The sequence below is a fragment of the Carlito syrichta genome, unplaced genomic scaffold, assembly GCF_000164805.1.
Source record: "Carlito syrichta isolate Samal-C Ts95f unplaced genomic scaffold, Tarsius_syrichta-2.0.1 Scaffold305149, whole genome shotgun sequence".
Lineage (NCBI taxonomy): Eukaryota > Metazoa > Chordata > Mammalia > Primates > Tarsiidae > Carlito > Carlito syrichta.
The window spans coordinates 1,275,964-1,297,530 of NW_007249245.1; the positions used below are offsets into that span (position 1 = coordinate 1,275,964).

The 21,567-nt window shown below is 37.8% G+C and overlaps 1 protein-coding gene across 1 annotated transcript in view; it reads right to left on the reverse strand.

The window, feature by feature from the left end:
• Positions 1-21,567, reverse strand: part of SATB2 (SATB homeobox 2) — a 183,737-nt gene that overhangs the window by 149,432 nt on the left and 12,738 nt on the right. Inside the window, exon 3 of the mRNA XM_008061216.2 lies at positions 10,689-10,865. Coding sequence (XP_008059407.1) covers positions 10,689-10,865 — 177 coding nt within the window. The remainder of the gene's footprint in view (positions 1-10,688; positions 10,866-21,567) is intronic.

Consider the following 21,567-nt stretch of genomic DNA (forward strand, 5'->3'; position numbering starts at 1 on the left):
TGCCCAGGCAGGTCTTGAACCTGTGGGCTCAGGCAATTCACTCACCTCAGCCTCCCAAAGTGCGGGATTACAGGCTGAGTCACCAAGCCCGGCGCTACTTACCTCTCTGAGCCTCAGTTTTTTCACTGACAAAATGTAGATAATAATAATATGCACTTCATGGGGTTAGGAGAATGATTAAATAAGTAAATATATGCTAAATACCTAAAACAGGGCCTGGTATATAAAAAACACTCAATAAATACTAACTCATTTTATTAAATATAATGTTTTATTTCATAACATGCCTATTATGTAAAAGGTTCAGTTTCCCTAACAAAACTATGGCTTACTATAAGCTAATTCTGACAATGCTATATTCATTCTTTTCCAAACATGAGTTAGCCCATGTAGGTTAGTTTTTCAGAAAACTGAAATTTAACTTTTTAAAGTACCACATCATTTTATGTTTAACCCTCAAATCCCATTCAAACCCTCCCATTTAATTCTGGTTAAGCAGCTACTTTCCAGAAGCCTTGTTTGCCAAAACCCTAGTTCTAGACAAAATGGAGAGAACAAAGTCAATATAAATGTAATAGAATATAAGGTCCTATCTAACATTTTATTATATATTGAGTTATTTATTTTCTATCTCCCCTACATAAAAGAATGTTTCTTAAGGGCAGTATTATATATTTGGTTCCTAGTTGTGTTCCCAACACCTAAAACAATGCTTGACGCATAAAAGATGCTCAATAAATATTTGTGAATGAATGAAATGACATGATACCAGAGAACCAGAGAAAAGGTGTGATCTTTAAAAGTTCCTTTGTAGTCTTCCTTTGCATAAAATAAAAATGGTAAAACTCAACCAACCACCTATCTTCCAATAATGTTCAAAAGACTGAAGATCTTAATAAAGTGCTTTCTTTCCAAGTAATTCTGATACATCTTTCACTGCAGATTATCTAAAACAGGCCCCCTTTAAAAGAAGTCTCCCTAGTCCCCTTAAGGAATTACTGTAGTCACAGTACTAAAACAAGACATTTAGACTTGTTAATTACCTCCATGGCTCTGGAGCACATATTCTTAAGAAGAACCACCACCTGAAGTAGGGAAGACTGGTCAGAGCTTTCAGGTCAAGAACAGATTGCCTCATAGCTGACCTCTCATGATGGTAGCCTTTTATCTGGGAGATGATTAGCCAAATCACTGAGGGCAGAGGTTTAAAATATGCTAGGAGATTTTCAGCATCCTGTTCTTTGCTCTATAAAACTGACAGAAAGAATATGCTGGAAGTTCCTCTCTGCTGAGCAGAGCTGGAAGCCGAGAGGGAACTCAGTGCTGTCTGATTTGCATATAGCCTAGAGTGCTCTTTCCCAACCTGAGTAAAAAGCTTGTAAAATAACAATGCAGCCGGGCTTGGTGGCTCAGCCTGTAATCCCGCGCCTTTGGGAGGCTGAGGTGAGTGGATTGCCTGAGCCTGTGGGTTCGAGACCCGCCTGGGCAGGGAGACCTCATCCTACAATAAATCAAAACATCAGCCGGGCGTGGTAGCGCATGCCTGTAATTCTGGCTACTTGGAAGGCTGAGGCGGAAGGATCGCCTGAGTCCAGCAGGTCGAGGCTGCGGTGGAAGGGAGCGGCCACTGCACTCCAGTCTGGGCGACAGAGTGAGACTCCAACTCAAAAAAAAAAATAGCAACGCAGATTTGCCATTCTGTCCTATGTGATATTTCTTCAAACCAAAAAGAGACAGAGGAAAAACCTTTGTATTTTCTCTCATTGACACACAAATAATTTTCCCAACTATTGCTTTTGAGCAAGCAAATGGCACATGCTCTAGAGCCCTGACTTAAGACCCTTTAGAGCTCTCAAAGCTGTTGCTAAAAAAAAAAACAGAAAACAAACCAACAAAAAAAAACTGCATTTCAAAGCACTGGGTTTTAAATGCTCATCACAGTCACGTGAAATCTGGCACCCAGAAAACTAAACCCCAGAAAACTAAACCGAGGTGCCCATGTGCTTGATGCTCGGTGTTTACCCTGTCTCTTCTCCCCCACCACTGAGCTTTCCTCTGTCACACTGCAGACAGAAGAGGTACCTGACAGCTCTGGGACCCACTCATGTGCTAGACTCTTGAACTAGGTAATACATAAATTGACCACTTACTGACACTATGCAGATGAATGGATCATTATGGAACTGAGATCCCATACAAACCTGAGAACAATAACACTGATCTGAGAAAATGTGAACAAAGTATAAATGTAAAATGAACACTAAAATACAAAGTAAAAGATCTACAATTCTAAAATTTCACAATTTTGCCAAGAATTAACTGAAATTAAAAGATTTAGATGATGAGAAATGAGCTGAGTGTAGTGCCACACACCTGAAGTCTCAGCTACTTGGGAGGCTGAGGTGGAAGAATCACTTGAGCCCAGGAACTGGAGGCTGCAATACGCTACAATCCACCACTACATTCCAGCTTGGGTGTCTCTTAAAAATAAAAAGTATTTAAAAAAATATCTAGATGATAAGAAATCTTTTCCAATGGGGGAAAATAGGAAGCAAGGAGTTTTTACCAAGCATTTTAATATTACAAAAGGCTCTATGGCCAAGACATTTTTACTGTCCATTATAAATGTCAAAATAGACTTGACTTAGAGTTGGAACATGACAGCATAACACTAAAACTAAGAGTTGTCTGAATGGAGAGCTTTAAATGTAAAGGATCTACCCAAAAGGAAGCAGCACTATTGAAGCATTTATAAATATCTTAATTAGTATGACTTTTACCAAAGGAGTTCATTGAGTGAAATCTGTACTGCAACTTCCTAAAGGACAAACAGACCTAAGTGTTCAGCAAACAACTCTACCTTGCATTTAAAACCTGTACATTAGTAAAAGACAGTTATGCTTTAAAAGGGAATAGAATAAAAAGTTAACCACAGTATAAGTCATATCAGAATATTATCAACTCCAGGCTGTAGGTTTGACACTCATAACTTCTCAAAGCGATATATTTTAATGGGACACAACTTAATTATTAAAGGCTATATATCTCTGTGGGTCAGTCTGTTTAACTTGGATCATCTCACATGAATGCCTCAGCTGATCAGTCTCCTCAAGGTCATGGGCATCGACGCCTAAACTTTGGAGAAGAAGAACTTTAAGCAGTTTAAAATATATACCAGAGCTAATTGCTATTATGGCCAATTGCTCCAAACAAAACAGATTACTGGAAACATTGCTAAATACTTTGCTCATTGTGGAAGAAATAATGAGCTAGATTTTTCTAATGAATTATATCCACTGATAGGATTTTTTTAAATGAGCATTCAAGTAGAAACTGCAAGATCAGAGGTAAAGTGATATCGAGTGTTCATTCACCACCCTCAACAGCTTTTTTCAAGCACTACCTACTCGACCATGAGGCAACCCAAAAATCAAGTTAGAGAGGGTCTTCACTTGCTACAAATCTGCACATAAGCAATATTTCCATCAGCTGACCTTCATGCAAGCCATAATTATATGTCTCTGTATTTTAAATACATATTTATGCCAACTTAAACAAATAAATACAGAACTATAAACATTTAAATAATGTTCAATTAAGATGAGCATTATTCTGCCCTTAGTATTCAGTTAGAAAGCAGTATTCAAGGTTTACCTTGTATATGAGAACACACATATGTGCCACACATGTGTATGAATATTTAATTTTATGTAGCAGAGGAAGAGTGAACATGATGGGGAGGGCCTGATAAAGAATTATGTCCTCCAAGTCAGGGTTTTACATTTTGGCCCATCCAGCTCTAATGAGGGCTGAAACATGGTTAACAGCAATTTTGGGTAGGTTTTTCAGGTCCCTTTAGGGAGCCACAGAATTTTTTAAAAAGGAGCTTGTTTGTTAAAAGTTTGCTCCGAGGCCTAAAATACCTAAATATGCACCTTTTTTTCCCCAGCATTGCCCTTATAAAGAAAAAAACTACTGGAAGTCTCCTAAATGGAATTTAATTAAAGAAAGGAAAATGGGGGAAAGAGAGAGAGCCAAAGAAACAATGAAAGCAAGACATGACGAGAGATCATTTTAAGCACTTTCAATAGGGAAAATATCAAACATTCAGAGCATGAAAAACCTTTTGGCTCCAGACAACATATGTCTTTTAACAATCATCCCTCAAAAAACAAAAAAACAAAAAAAGTGTGAATTTCTTTCCAGGAATATGACTGAGCTTACTAATTGTTTAACTGAAATCATAGTACTTGAAGTAATTTATGAGATTAGGATCTTTGCTTGGCAAATAAAAATAATTAAGCAGCAAACATAAGTTTTAGAAAATAATTTTTTTTTAATTTAAGAAGATCCATGACTACATATGTACCTAAACCTGAATTATACACCACATTTTTAAAATAAAAATAAAAATAAAATAAAATAAAATTTAAGGAGATAGAAAACCCATAGATTCAAAAAAAACCTTAAGGGGCCTATCAATCAAGTGAAATTTACAGATTTGTATGGTTCCTGATTTGAATAAACCAACACTAAAAAAATTAAGGAAACAATTAAGAAAATGTGAACACATTGACTATTTCATGATATTAAAGAAATATCTTTTGGGGGAGTTATGACAATATTGTGGTTATGTTTTCTAAAAGAATCTTTATCTTTCAGAGATATTTAGTAAAATGCATATGGATAAAATAGAGGTTTAGGACACAATTTAAATAATCCAGTGGGGAAGAGGTAAGAAGTAGACAGGGACAGATATGAGACAAGATTGGCCATGAACTTCTAATCATTGATCCTAGATGAGGTATTCAAGAATATTTAATACAAAAGTCTCTTGAATTTGTATGTATTTTATTTCATTACAAAATGTAGAAAATTAATTTAAGAGGAGAGCATTTCAAGCACTGAACAATTTAAATTAAAAGAACATTTATTCCTGGCTAGGTCTGGTGGCTCAGCCTATAATTCCAGCACTTTGGGAGGCAGAGGCGAGTGAATTACCTGAGCCTGCGGGTTTGAGACCAGCCCAGGCAACTTGGCAAGACCTCGTCTCTACAATAAACCAAAAATTAGCTGGGAGTGGTAACGAATACCTGTAGTTCCAGCTACTTGAAAGGCTGGGGTGGAAGGATAGCAGGAGTCCAGCATATTAACAAGTGTCATGGCCATGAGTGTACCACTGCACTCCAGCCTGGGTAATGGAGTGAGTCTCCAACTCAAAAAAAGAAAAAAGAACATTTGTTCCTAATGATGCAATTTGCCTTAAAAGTAACTTCTATGTAAGATCTTCCCAATAACTAGTAAAGAACTAGTACATTGGAAAGCATATGCTAAATGAATAACATATAGTGATAAATAAATAAAGTTGTTCCTTTTTTTAATAAAACAATCCTTATTCTTCTGGTTCTAAATCTTATTTTATTTTACCATGTTTCCAGCTCACAGACTGAAATTGTTCTTCCTAAAGACAATGGCTTCAAACAGATGAGTTCCAGGATGAACACTGACAAAATATCTTTAAGTTTGACCAGAAATTTACAGCTTAGGAATACAGCTTAGGAATATGTTTTCAATCAGGACTCATTTTGGTCACATAAGCAAGAATCACATATTTTAATTACTCAATCTACTATAGACCCTATAGTTTTAGAAGTTAGCTTCAACATACAACAATTCTGTTACTTTGGCTTTTAGTTTGTTTTTAGTTTGTTTTTAGTTATGAAGCCTATCTCAGTTAACTTGAAAAGGTATCTATATATATTTCATCATGGAAATGAAATATACTGGGGATGCCAAAAACATGTATACACATCTTAAGAGATGTTATCTACGTACTACTTTTATTTTGCTGTAATCAGAAGTATCTAGATGCTGATGGCAACTACTTTGAGCACCTGTTGTAATTGCAGAAGTCAAATGTGACTTGTATTCACTTTTTGTTATTGGTATATATTGAGTATAACAAATTTAATACAGTTTTTTCCTTTCTTAAAATGTGTATACTTTTTGCATTCTCTGTATAAATATCATTATCAAATATATATATAATCAGAATATATTGAGTAAGCACCCAATCCAAAAAGTCCTGCCTTTTGGGGCTTTTAGGGTTTCTGTCAAAAAATGAGAAGCAAGTGTTGAAGTGAGAACTGGCTACTACCCCAGTTCTCCATGGCTGGCAATCAGATTGCTCCCAGGGCAGCCCTGTGGAGAAGGACCCTTACTCTGGAGATGGACCCATGGACTTCAGATCTCAGCCCTTCCACCTACCCGCCGGGAAAGTTACCCCCCTCACTTTCCTCTTCCATGAAATGGGAAACATGGTAACTTATTTCAAAGGGTTATTGTGAGAATTAAAAAATTAGTACCTGCAAATCTCTTAACAGAGTGCCCAACAAATAGTAATTGCTCACTTTTTACCTCACACTATTAAAACTCTAAGAAATCTCTTGGTTTACACATCACAGGGGCTCACTGATGACACTGATTTTTTAAACTTCCACTGAAAAAAGGAGAAATGTGTCTGTGTCATGTGTAAGTTTTCAACTTACAGATAAATTAGGGACATAGCGAACTGCCTATCAAAGTTGGGGAATAAAGAAGACATAACAATTTCCCACTTATTCAGAGATGAATTCATGGAGGAAGTAGAACTTCAAACTTACATATTTTTTTCAAATTAGAAAAAGAAAATTCCGAACATTTGTATACCTAACCCTGACCTGTACCCCACATATTTAAAATTAAAAATTAAAAAAAAGGAAATTCCACATAATCCCATGACCCACTCATTAACACACTAATATATTGCCCTTGTCTTTCGTCTATGTATATATGTGGAATTTTATAATTCACATAAAGTTTATTAAATACATTTTTCTGTTCCATCTTTTAAATAAAATAATTTAAAATGGCTGCATAAATGTCATTATTCCAACATAAATAAGAAATAGTAATGATTAATATATTTCTTCTTTTTTTTACTTTTTAAATTTTTTTGTAGTGATGAGGTCTTGCTATATTACCCAGGCTGGTCTCAAACTCCTGGTTACAAGCAATTCTCCCATCTCCCAAAATGCTGGGATTACAGGCATGAGCCACCATACCCAGTCATACATGCCTCTTCTTAAACTCATAATTTTGATTTTTTAACAAAAGACCCAGTCAGAAAGGAATTTTGCTTCTTTATTTGCTAAACATATTTGTTTTTAAATAATATTGGTCAAAAATCAATTTTAAAATTTATTTTAAAATTTACAGAAAATAGAGGAGTCTTATAAAATGCCCGCTTACAAAGTCAAATATGCACAGTGAGGCACTACCTTGCTATCATGGCTGCCTCCGAAAGCCCACCATTCACTTCAGCAAGTCTGAACAACTACTGAGCCAGTAGGCTAAAGAACTCTAGGGACAGTGGGGAGCTCCATAGATGGCTATCCCCAAAAGCCAGATGGGGATGAACTAGAAGGATGAAAAGGAAAGAAGAAAGAAGAATAAAGGGAGTGGTGAATCTACGCCAGAGAAGTGGGGGACTCTGATGCTCCCAGAGTAGATATGGTCCCCTGGATTAACACCTCTCTTCCAAAAGATTCAAAGATTTCATGCAGAGACATGGACTCACAGCCTGTCGTGTAACACATATAGTGTAAAATGTGTTTACCATTCATCAGACCTTTGTCTACCTATTCTGGGAGAAGCCAAGGGCTCTGCCAGCTTTCGTCTCTTTCCAAACGCCAAACAGCAAGTCTGATGAATCCTGCATCACATATCCTCCAGAAACACAGAGTTCATGATATATGTCTTAGAAAATGGAGGGCGTGGGTTAGCTAGAAAGACAGTTTAGGATGTACATTGTGCCCTTATTCCCTCTTGGATCCCAATATCTGGGACCCAAGATTTTATCTTCAACTAAAGGTTACTGTTAAGGCAGGGAGAAAAAAATCCCTGAACTCCATTTTTGTAGTATTTCTATTTTTCTAGTACACTACAAAAAAGCAAATATTCTTTTTCTTAACGAAATCTCTTCAGCTCACCTGAAGGGAATACCCTCCTAGAAAAAGAAATTGACTCTCCTGTGTTCATAATAGCATGGGTCCTCTGCTTTGTCATTGGGACTTGAGCACCATTCCAAAATAATGACATTGCTAATGCATTTTCTCTTTTACAGGCAATCTGAAAAACTGTTCTAATTAATTACTGAAACTCTTTTCTGGTCACGTCAAAATGAAAAATCATGTTTCAAGAACCTCGATTTTTAAAATAGGCTCAAACAACCCAGTATCCTTGCAGCTTAATTCTGTCCAAGCACTCTTTTAGCATAGGAAGAAGAGATTCAAAAACACTGCAGTTTCTCTGCTACAAATGAATTTGCTAGAAGGTCCCCCAGTGACTTCCCCATCTTAGGGTAATTATATGAAAATTAAACGAATAACAGAACCAAAACAAAAACAAAAAAAGAAAATGACACACATGAAACTTCATGCCTCAAATCATCAAAAAGTCATATTTTATATTTTGTTCTATCTTTTTTTTCCCTCTGCCGTCTGTCCAGCACATGATTGGCCTATATCATCATGCTGCTTGATCCATAATAAACATACAGCAAACTTTTAACAATCGGAATGATGACAAAGACCTAATACATTCATTTTTAAATAAACAATTCTAAATTGTTCATTTACCCAAAACAGAGATCAGCAACCTGATTTTAGCAAGCGGATTTTATTTCCTTTGTGAGATTGCAGTATAAGACCTAGTGATAAAAGCTTGCTTACATACAAAATAAAGTATATCTGTGATCCAGAGTACCATCAGAATATTGATTCAACTTATAAAAGGTATAATACGTAGTATTGTTTAGCCTTAATTTTCAAAAATGTTGAGGAAGCCAATAATCACTTTTGATATGTCCCCTATTTAATCCTTAACGTAGATGCTATTTATTGCTCATATATCTCATCTTGATGAGTAGAACCCTCAGTCTACTGAAAAGAGTAGTGTGGCTCCCTAGGACAAATTTCCTGAGACCCTTCCCTCAGCATGTGCCAAGAATCAAATCTTGGCCACTTAGTGCTCTGTGTTCCACATGTGAGCTCACGACGTATTGAGCAGCCGTGCTAACTGAGATGGATAGCCCTGTCAAACAGGAAGCTGGCACACCAGGATGCAAGCGGTGGGATACAATGACCTTTACATTCAGAGAAAAATGTCCCTACAAAGGCATGAAAAATGTCCCTACAATGGCTTGAAAAGTTTATGGGGGGGAAGGATTTCCGTACATAGCGTAAAATAAAAGCAATGGTGTCCGTATGCAATTTGCTCAGGATCAAATCTTGAATCCTTCACACAAGAAGGCGAGTTGTTGGAGAAAGGAAATGAATTATCTTGTATCACGCTGTTTTAAGAGCATGGGACACTACGATTCAGCTCTCTCACTGCACCCAAACTAGCCAGCTCTCGGGTTCAGACTATACTCGGACTCACAATCACTCATGGGACTCTAGTTGCTCTGGGAAAAATTCTTGACACCCTGTTTCAAATGTGTAGCTTTCTTAGCAAAACTAAGATATAATTTAAGTACTTAAGATACATATTTTTTAAAATAAATGATCTACTTACAGAATCAGATTCAAAAATTTGGGAATTTAAATCCCACATCCTTGGTCACTGTATGTATAACTTTATATAAATGCTTAATCTCTCATGTCCATATCAGAAAAAATGAGTTTCTGACTGATAGTTCTTAGGAACGATCTGAAGAAAAACTCATTTAAAAAAACCACAAAATTCTTTGGCATATACATAAATGTTAACTAAAGACAGTAATATAGGAAATTAACATACAAATAAGATCTGGAAGTTACATACTTCTCTCTTTTACTTATAACCATAATCATAAACAATATAATTTAATCATTTCAGCTGAAAAACAAGGATAATAATTCCATTGATCAAAAAAATTTTTTTCCACTATTCAAGGTTTAGGGGTATTTTTGTTGTTATTTGTTTTGCCAATTCTTTGGCATGGAAGAACAATGGGCTATGCTTCAGAATGAAACAACAGAAGCTCACAATGGGCTCCCCAGTGCTGTACAATACACACTGAAATAATGATGCAATTTTAATATTTAATTAAATAAGTAAAAGGAATTGATCACAAAGACATGGTGATAGTTTTTTTAATTGAATGGACCATATCAAAACTGCAAAACAGTTTTCAAAGATACAAAAGGGTAAGATGCATCCATTGCTTTCTGTTTAATTAAAATCTCATCACAAAGTACAGAAGCTATAGACCCAAAGCAATTTAAAAAAAAAAATTTTTTTTAGAAAGTTGAATGCTTTATAAATAATGTATTAAAGTTTGGATAAGTTAGGAGCCTCAGCACTGGCCTTGAATACACCAATTTGTGGACACAGAGAAAATAACAGAGTTATGAATGCAAAAACAAACAAACCTGTGGTGATTGCTTTAAAGTGCAAGTGGATTTTTCGGCTCTAGAGGTGCTGGTCAAATGCTTCTCACAACAACATGAAAACAAAATCCTCTACAAGAAACATTTTGCTGCTCAGTGTCTGGGAAATGCTACACCTGACAATTCCCCTTCAACCCTTGTTCAGGAAACATATTCTTCCTTAATTCATGACCCACCAATGGGAGACTTGGAAGGAGAGGGAAGAGGCATGAATACCTTGGGCCTGGGCCGCAGAGCTGTGGGAATACCCCAGGGCCAGGAGCGCGGTCTCCACCAGCTGACTAAAAAGCACGTCTTTCCGCACCAAGACGAACTCAGCATGTTCTTCTCTGTTGTCATACTCAAGAGAGCCGTCCAACTGCTCCACCACACAAAAGACAGGAATCATCAAACCTGAAGGGACAAAATTCAAGAGCAAAACACAAACATTACAAAGCAAATCTCAGTCACCACGATGAGAAGGGAAGAGACAGTTATAAAAGTCACTCATCTGTGATTGACAGTGATTTAGATTAAACAAGCCTCTTAGTCATATGGGTCTAATGGAAAGCTATGGGTTTCCCCCCCTCTTTTATTACAGAATTGCCCAGGGCAGTGTCAGGAGCCCTCAAATTCTAGACATTAGAAACAAGAGTGTACCAGTCAGAGGCATCCTGGCACATAGGTGAGGCCAAGGTGACCTTGCAGACCCTCAACTCTTTAATGCCTAAAGTTTCACCACTGAGCTCTAGTATTTTCAGATCAGATTTGTTTTTGTCTAGAAATGAATTTCAAAGCTCCCAATTGTAAGATACCTAATGGGGAGGAGGCATGTTTGATGTCAGCGTCTAACCTGATATGTGAATATGTACAAGAAAATCAATAGAAACTTAAAAGAAGTCCCTCTTGTATGTTGTATGTTCTAGTTTTTAATCCTGGCAAATTAATTAGCCTGAAAATAACCTGATCATAAAAGTCTCATCTTACAATTAACTTATGTCCAAATGCACATCCCAATTCAAAAGTTTGTCTATTCAAAGTTATTATTTTGAGCCGGGCTCGGTGGTTCAGCCTGTAATCCCACGCCTTTGGGAGGCTGAGGTGAGTGGACTGCCTGAGCCCGTGGGTTCAAGACTCGCCTGGGCAGGTGAGACCTCATTTCTACAATAAATCAAAAAATTAGCCGGGTGGGGTAGCGCGCGCCTGTAGTTCCGGCTACTTGGAAGGCTGAGGCGGAAGGATCGCTGGAGCCCAGCAGGTCGAGGCTGCAGTGGCTGCACTGCAGTCTGGGTGACAGAGTGAGACTCCAACTCAAAAAAAAAAAAAATACAAAGTTATTATTTTATACATGAACACCAGTTACTACTAGAATGGATTTATCTTTCTTTGTGTTTTCAGAGAAAAGAAGCAAACTACCCTAAAGAATAAAGCAAATTAGCCTAGTTGAAAATCTGTTGAAATCTGTTACTGAAATATTTCTCTGCTTTGTATCAAAGTATGAAAAGCTTAAAAATGTTTAATTCACCAAAGTCTTTTTAAACTGCTTTTTATTTTTTTAAAATTAAACAGACACTTAAATCTAAACATAACCAAGGCAGAAGAAGATCAAAGTTTTACCAACATACAAGTAATAAACATGGACTCTATCTTACAGAATGCACACAAATTAGTATGTTATGGAATAAGGATCTGCTCTGGGTCATCTCTTTGTGCAAGAAAACTAAAAAATTATGAAGAAAGGGTAGGCAGGCAGGGAGATGGGAGGAGGAAAAAGTTAGAAGGCCATGGTGAAAACACTCCACAACAAAAATAAGACCTCTGTGTAAAATGACTATATGGGAAGATGGCCCTCAATGCAGAATGTATGAGAGTTTTCCTAGAAGCCCCTCCCTATCGTCAGACCCCTAGAAGCCTCTAGACTCACTCTGATCTGGAAGGCAAGGAGTGGGAGAAGATATTCTGCAAACTACTGGGTCACAGATTTAGGTTTTGGTTCTAACGATAATACAATGGTGCAACTGGTTCCCATGTGCTAATTATTATTATTAAAGATAATAAGTATTGCGTGTAATTATTAAATATAATCATTATTAACAATAATAATACTCATTAAGAATTGTTATCACTAAAGATCATGGTAACTATTATTAAGACTGCACAACAGTCTAACAAGTCAAACCATACCATACCTGGGACAACTATTCACTCAAAGTTTACTCATGAGAAAAACAAAGCCATATTATTGTCTATAGCAAATAGTGTCCATGGTCTTGGTTGTATAAAATATGAGATAAGAGTGGAGCAGGCCAATTTTTTAGACAAGAAAAAGAGAACTCAGCTTGGTTACATGATGCCTTGGCAAAATATTTTCTAAGACTGTGACCGTTACTGGTATAAGAAATGTTTATTTATTTATACCGTTTATTCCTGAATATATTTAAGACATCCAATAAATAATATCAATTAGATTTCCTCAAAATTATCTCTGCAGTCATACATTTACTCAATATGTATTCACTGAACATCTACTACATGCCAAGTGTCACCTGTGGCTCCAGGGATACAAGTAAGAACAAGTCTGATAGGGCTCTCGCCCTCAACGTAGCTGAAGGCGTTGTAAAATCTTCCTAGGCAAGCATAATGATATTTTATAGAACCCATTCATGAGAGTCCTTACCAGCAGGAAATAGCTCCCATTTAGACCTTTTAACTCTTACATATTGGAATATAATCTTTGTCCAAGGAAGCAGGTTGACTCCCACTTGTAATGATGTCAGCATATGCACACACAGGACCGTATAGACCATGGTGCCACAGGCTACTGCACCACTAATACCTGTGTGTACATAAATTTCAATGCTGAAAATCTATGTGTGATTTCTAATGTCAACATCTGAGTGTCACAGATCTGGGAATCACAGATAAAACCTTTAAATGAATCCAGTTGCTCCATAAGCTATCATGTAACTATTACTTAGAAGACATAAATCTTTCTCAAGTCTATGATCAACTGAAAAAAAGTAAGACCCTATTAATTTTTAAAATAATATCAATAGTTCAATCAATTAGATATGAAATACAACATGAAGCACAGGGCTCTATACCATGTAAGGACTTCTGCTTTGCAATTGTCAATTACTAAAATATTTCTTAAACATTTTAGCTCAGCGATTGAAGAAGGCAATTGTTAGCAGACAAAACAGCAATAACTCCTTACAGTTAAAAAGCAAGCCCCTACTGGCATCACCTACTTTAAAAAAAAAAAGGACTTTCAAGTCATTTATAAAATAAAATAATATAAGCCAAAATGTATAATAATAGGATTTGCGCTGAAGTATACATATATGAGATACTTAAGAATATCATAAACAGGTTATATTTGGAAAAATTTACCGTCTTACCAGAATTGGATCCATTTAAAAAATTATGTTTCTTATAATTAAAAGCATTTTTTACAAAAGAAGAGTAAGGCAGACAAAATAGATGCAATTACTTGTGATAATGACAAGAGAAATGAAAAATAGTAAAACAGTACAATTGAGGTCAAGTGTGGGAAGGAGAAAATTAAGGCATAGGTTTAAAAAGCCTTTAAAAGCTGTAAATCCCAAAGGGAAGCAAAGTATAAAAGGATGAGCAGAAATATATGCCAAAAATAAAAGAGAAAAAGAGAGAGATTTATCCATTTTATCCACCACTCTTTCCAGACCAAAAAAAAAAAAAGAGGTGAGGGGAACAAAGAAAAATAAAAAATATAACAATGGACATAATGATAGGGAGGGTGTTTGAAAAACAGCTCAGAAAATAAATTAAGAATGAAAGAATTAAAAGGTAAGTTCTAATAAAAGAATAGCCATGTATCACTAAAAACCATTTTCAACAAAATTTAGAAATGGTGAAGAAGACAAAAGAAGAAACAACTTTTGTTCTAGCCCAGTATCTTGAGCTTACAGCATTATTTTTCCTTTATTGTACCACAGACCCATTTTCAGATGATCTAGTGAAGAACTTTGAACCTTTTGATCATAAGCCTTGCTAAGCCTTTTACAACTGTGGGAGGCAAGCAGGTAGTTTAATCTGGCAGACAGGCACTCGGCCTCGGCCATTTGCTAAAAATGAAGAGTTCTTCTGGCAGCTGGGATAAATGATAAATTCTGTTGTCAGAGAGGCAAAATAGGTCCGGTCCTTCTCTACACTAGAAAAATGCATCTTTCCAACTCTCATTAGTTATGATACTGAAACTGTCATTTCCTTATGGCATTATTTCTGAAGAAGTATATACAATTATAAGTGTATACTATTGTACTGTTCACCCCAAAAGCCATGAGGACTGAGTCACGTGGGAAGATGATTAGATGTGGTGACGAACAGCACTGGGTCTGGAGGTGGGCAGCTCGGGGATGGAGACCTGGCACTACCCCTCCTTACCTGTGTGAGTGACCTTGAATAATTCCTGACCTCTCTTAGGCTCAAATTCCTCCTACATAAAATGCAAACAATAATGTCTTCATCATGGAGTTTTTTTGCTGTGAGAATTAAACAATATTACATATTTAATTTGTATGAAAGCTTTCAAACAACGAAATCTATTTGTTTTCATTTTCTTCAAAACCAGTACAAATACCATCTTACAGAGGAAAAAAAGAAACCCATAATTGTTTTCCAGGGTCTGTGATCAATGCTCATGATACTTACTAAAAAAGCATTTCTGTGGTAAAAAATGATACTACATTGAATGGCCTAATCCCTAAATAACCTAATGATATTAATAATCACTAAATGGCTTATTATGCAAATGTAAGGGCTTAAAGTATTCAGTATACCCTTCAGCAAAAAGGTGAAAGTAGCAGAAAGGTGCCTAAAACTACCCAGCATGGCCAATACCACAGCCACTAACCACAAGTTGCATGAGCACATGAAATGTGGCTAGTCTTGAGTCGAGATGTGCTCTCAGTGTAAAATATATAAGAGATTTTAATAACTTCATGACAAAAAAGAAACTAAAATGTCATGAATAATTTTTTTAAAATTACGTGTGGAAATAAAATTTTAAATATGTTGAGCTAAATAAAATATATTATTAAAATCAACTTCTCCTGTTTCTTGAACTTTCTTTTAGTGCAGCTACTAGAAAATTTAAAATCACACATGTGGCTTGTATTATATTCCTATAGGATAGCACTGCTCTCATCAATCTGCCAAATTCCAATGTATGTGATGATTCTTCTCACACAGGATCAGTTTACCATAAACTGATACTAGGAAAACTCTGTGACAGCTGAGAGCACTTGTTGGGTGCCCTTTGGTTGTCTTTCCTCTGCATTCCAGATCTCAGACATTTGAAGATAGAAGTACTCGTGGTTAAACTCCAAAACCCAACATGATAGCTTCTCTAAAAATGTAGGCTGCTGTTCTAGGTACTGTGTTAATCCAGCCTCTTTAACAAGGCAAAGGCTTTCTCCCCTTTCCCTTCATTTTAAAGAACAGTTACAGACTTCGGGGACTGTCACGACACTGGCTATGAAAGTGACCTGATGAACAAGTATTCTCTAATGTCCTGGATGCAGAACTCAACAACGAGAGGTGAAGGAAGGTCTTGCAGCAGGGGGTCGGGACGACAGGACTCGCTGTCTCCCACCAAATGCAGGACCCAATACAAACCCTCTCCTTGGCAGTGTACTTCCTGGCTCCATTTGCAGTCTAACACACGTCTCTACTCCTCACATTCACCCCATGAAAGGGCTAGCATTATTCTCCGTGGAATAAATTAGGAAACCAAAACTAGGGGAGAGTAAGTCATGTGTCCCAAGAAACACCGTGAGGCAAGAGTAGGGCAGTTCAGGTGATCCAACTCTACATCCCAGCATTCTGCTTTCTTGGGAGTGGAAAACAACACTCCAAAACTCACACCCTCAGAAATCTAAGGGCTTGGTTTTAGTAAAGGACGCTTTACCACTTGCTTTGCCCACAGGGTGACCTGTGCTGCCTGTCAATGAATTTGCCTTTCAACTACCCACCCATCAGACCCTGTGCCTGGCACAGAGGAGGAAGCAAAGAAGGTTCCTGCCCTTCAGTCATTCACAGACAAAGAAAGAAAGGCAAAAGTGTGGCTGGCATGGCCTTCAACCTCTCCCTAGACCTTCTGTCTCCCTGGTCCACCCTGGCTCCTGAAACTGCCCCTTGAATGACAGGACAGCCTTTCTCCTCCCTGCTTGCCAAGGAAGGTAGTCACAGGGCCCACTCCCTTCCCCTGGGCCTGTGGCATCTGGTTCTATCTACTAAGAAGGTCCCAAGGCTAACCGCAGAGTATAAAGGCTGCAGGGCAGAGCCTCTGTGCTTTGTCTAGAACTGAACCGTCAGTAAAGCACCATACTTGGTAACCACCACAATAAATAAACCATATATCAAGATTCTGGAAACACTGAAATAAATTTTACCACATAAACTGAGTGAACACTACAGCAGCTTTCAGAGGTCTGAGGGGGAAAAGGGGGAACTATGGCAACTATCTTTTCTTATTGCAAATTACCCAGAAAAACAACAAACAATTCACTTGCTCTATAACCTCATAGTCTTTGTTTCTCTTTCTCTCTCTCTGTCTCTCTCTCTCTCTCTCTCTCTCTCTCACATACACACACACACACACACACACACACACACACACACACACACTGAGTCACAGACAAGAATAGAAGTAACTTGTCAATATTAACCTCTAGCCCCTTCTTCCCACCCTAAGATAATAAAGGAAAGTCAGGTGCCAAGAATTGCAACCAAAAGCAGAAAGGAAGTAATAGGGTGTCTCTCAGCTACCTGCTGGAGTTCCAGGCAAAATTTCAAAACAGATCCAGTGTATCTTTCCTAGTCTCCTCTTCCTGGTCCTGCTGTCCTGGGCTGAGCCAGCCACAGGCTCCACATTCCTCCTCTCCAGCCTCCTATTCCCCCAGGGGCCAATCTCAAAAATTCCAAAGCAATGAAGAGGTAAGAAGATGCTGCACTACTGTTGGAATTGCTTAGTGGTCCCTTAAATCTCCTCAGCTAGGTCTGCATTTACAATACATTTTATCCCCAATAAACTTCTAATAAAAGGAATTCCAGGTTGTGTAATCAAACAGTAGAAAAAAAATCCACCTATTTTAGAGGAGAGGGAAGAGCAATGATTTGGGAACAAATGGAGACACCCACAGGTCCATGGTCAACCAGAGGTCTGGGCTCCCCTAAAGCACGCCAGTTTCCAGCATCCCTCCCTGCCCTTGACTTGTGAACTATTTATTGTCTGAAGGATAAATTCACTTGTTTTTGTTGTTCATTTTGTTTTTGTTTTTCTTAACTCTTATTATAGAGAAAGCAGGAGCTGAGACAGAGGTGGCACAGCAGCAAGTGCTAGGTCATTCCTAGATGGCGGATCAAGGTCAATTCTACAATTATGAGGAAAGCAAAGTCTGCTTTATAATTACCCTAAGCGCAAACTGAGTCACAGGTGCAAAAATTCGATCTCATGTTTATCAACAACTTTGTTGCATGCAACTCAGGATTAGACCTCCAACTAAGGTTATTTCAACTATAAAACTACCTGATGGCTCTCCCACTATTTGGGGGGGGATTGGTGGACAGAGAATGATATCAAGAAGTATTTTATTATCAGAATTCTCTCTAGTAAACGCAGATGCTACTTTGCAGCCCCTTAAGGCCAATCTTAACTTTGGAAGACAAGAACTAAAATAGGCCAGGTTTAGGGATGGGAGAGTACACACTGTCCCTTCTCACTGATCACCCCAAAGGCTCAAACTGGCCTAAAGTGGTAGGGAAGGGTGATTTTGAGAGAGCCTCTGATGCCAGATCTGGTCCTAAGCAGAGAGATCACAATTCGACCTGAAGTCAGGTGTGAAGGCTGAAGGATGAACTCCAGATCTTCAAACACTCTTCAGCTCTAGAAATTCGGTGGCAGGATTCAGCAGGCCAGGAGTTTGCAAAACAGGATTTCAGGGACACATAGAAGGCTTATCAACACAAAATGCCTGAGCCACACCTGGCATCTTCACCCAGCAAGCCTGACCATCAAAGGCAACCCACTGTGGTCAGGCATGCTGGGGCTCTATAGGGTGTGCATGAGAGGTCAGGCTTTATCTTCTTCAGACACTGGCAGGACTTACATAAGTCTTCTGCACTCCCTCACATAAGTCTTCTTCACTCCCTCACATCTCACGACACCCTGGGTCCGACCTCAGTAAGTCCCAAAATAAATGTTGGTTCAGTTTAACAAAATGCTAACTCCGATTAGACATTAATCTTCACCATTAATAGGTGGTGTCTCCGCAGCTGTCAAAGGCGTCCGCATCACTTCAGCCCGACTGCACTGCATTGGGCAGCAGGAGACCAGGAAAGCTATCCAAGAAAGGGTCCACACAAGCAGTACAGGAGCCCACTGAACATTGTCTGGGAAAGCTAGCCAGGTCTTGGGGCTGTGTGCAACCACTGTTGACAGAATTGTCGGTGGATTGCCTCACAGGCATCACACAAGTAGGTGCAAGACAAAGTGGCCATGGCCTGTGCTCTGTGGCTGTGCACGCCCTGGAGCCACGGAAGCCTTATTGGCAGTCCCTCAAGGAACTGCAGCGTTCCTTTGAAATTTAGTAACTACAGAGAGACAAAATGTTGACTGATTCTGGAATTTAAAAAAATTTTTTTCAAGGAAAAAAGAACTGGGTGCAATGGCTCGTAATCCCAGCTACTTAGGAGGCGGAGGCAGAAGGATTATTTGAGCCCAGGAGGTCGAGACCAGCCTGGGTGACATAGCAAAACCCCATTCCTAAAAAAATAAAAAATTAGCAGAGTGTGGTGGCCTGTGCCTGTAGTTCCAGCTACTTTGGAGGTTACTTTCAAGTGGTAGGATCACTACAGCCAGGAAGTCAAGGCTGTAGTGAGCTGCAATCATGCCACTGCACTCCAACCTGGGTGACAGAGTGAGACCTTGTCTCTAAATAAATAATAAAAGGGAAAAAAGTATAATATACAAGTTTGACTACAACAGAAAAGTTCAAATATATGGCACATTGTTGAAGTATCCTTAGTTCAAACCTAAATTACTGAGGCTCTTTTCATAGTATATTAAAAATACATCTATGTATTAAGTCTTGAGACTCAATGGTGTGTTAAAAATGACTAATTTTAATTTAAGAATACCAGAATTTCTGCCCTTAGTTAAATAAAATTTTATTCTGGAGGTTTCTGAGAAGATGATTTTTGAAGTAGTATGTAAGTGAAGATGCCTTTCACCTCATCCTCACTATCCTCTCTGGAAAAACGACTTGCAACCAGGCTCCTAGAGTCAAAAAAGGAGTGACTAAAAATGGTCCATTTTTACATTTGCTTCCTCACCTTAGGTTTTGGGATCTGCCTATGTTATTTTATCTAATTCAAACAATTTTTTAGAAACGGCTTGATTAATTTTTCCAGTGTAGTGTTAAAGAAAGGCTGACCATACTAAGGTTCGCTAGCAAGGAATTAATAAAGGAATCAAGCATTCGGCTCTCAATAAGACAAGACTACCCAGATTTCTAGTGGGAATATTTCACAGCACAAGCATGTTTTCTTTAGGGAGTTTAACTCACAAAAATTATTAAAAATTGAGATCAAACACTGGTGCAAAGTCTCAGAGGAAATCATACTAGAGTAGAGAGATTTTTATCAAATAAAAAACTGAGAAGTAAAGTTTTTATAGTAAAAAGTAAAAGGCTTTCTCCCACACGAAAAGAAAGTCCTGGTGTCTACATTTAGAGTTCAAACAGCAAAACATTTATGGGTATTTAATAGATGTGTAGAAATTATCACAGTGAATTGAATACAGATTCCACGAAGCTGAGCTCAGGTAGACAGGCAACTACCACCATCCTTTCCCAACCACTGAAAGCCACTCTCATTGTTATGCCCAGCAAATGCCTCTGTCAGGATGCAATAGCAACCAAGTCCTCAAAAGGGCTATATCAGGAGATGGAGAAAAGAACAGGAGGAGAGAGACAGCAAGAAAGGCAAAATCATAGTGAGTGTTCTCCAGTTCCCCTAGGGGACACTGAGATCTCAGGTTTGCAATATGTAGGCTATTATTATTGTGACTCAGATCAAGTTAATAAAACCCAGCTTACAGACCAGGGAAACTAGGGTCTGATGGAGTATTTCCCAGACAAAATATTTTAAATACATATGTACCCGTGTAATTTATAGCAATTACTGAAATCGGGAAAATAGAGAAAATTATTTCTTTTTTCACCTCATGGTTCTAAGACATCCTTTTTATGATTTATATAATTTATAACTTATGTAATTTCTAAAATAAAATATTAAATTTGATATAAAAAACTAAAGAGACCATTTAAGTCTCTGCACAGAAATCTACTGCAAACCTTATGTTCATCCTTAATATGTCTATCCAAAGGCTACTACCAGCCAAAGGAGGAATGTCATTCTACTTTGTAATGCCTTTGAGAAGTGCCACCAAAGCCTAAAGTGCTTTGTTTCCTGAACAAAAAAGTGAGAAAACTTTACATTAAATAAAATGCAAGATTATATCTTTCTCAAAGCAAAAATTCCTGGAAGACTACCACAGCATTTTAAACAGAGGGTAATTCCAGGCATTAACATCTGAATCTCAGAAAAATTTCACTTCGCCTAGATGCCCTGGATTCATAAATTCTTTAAGCCTAGGATAATTTCTGGGCCACAAAATGAAGCCTATTAGTATCGTTCCTCTCCCCTCAAAGGCCACAGTTTCAAAGCAGTTCTAATCTCACAGGCTCAACACAAAAAAACATAAAGACAAGTCAAACGCTTCTTTTTAAACTCAGCATTAAAGACGAAAGGATTTCATTTGGGGTTAACTTAAAGATATAGGTTTAGGTTTTTGGTGAACTCCAGTGCAACCCAGGAGGTAAGAGCTACTATTTTATCTTAGCACCGTCACTGCCAGGTCTAGATGAAGATGATAAAAGAAACTCTACATGGCAGTTTTCATGAATGTAAGTTCATTTCTTTATTTTGTTAACAGAAGTAGGATCGACAAACAGATATGTTTTCAAAGAGCAAGTCTGTGTTTATTATCTAGATGAGAGGCTGGCTGTGAGAA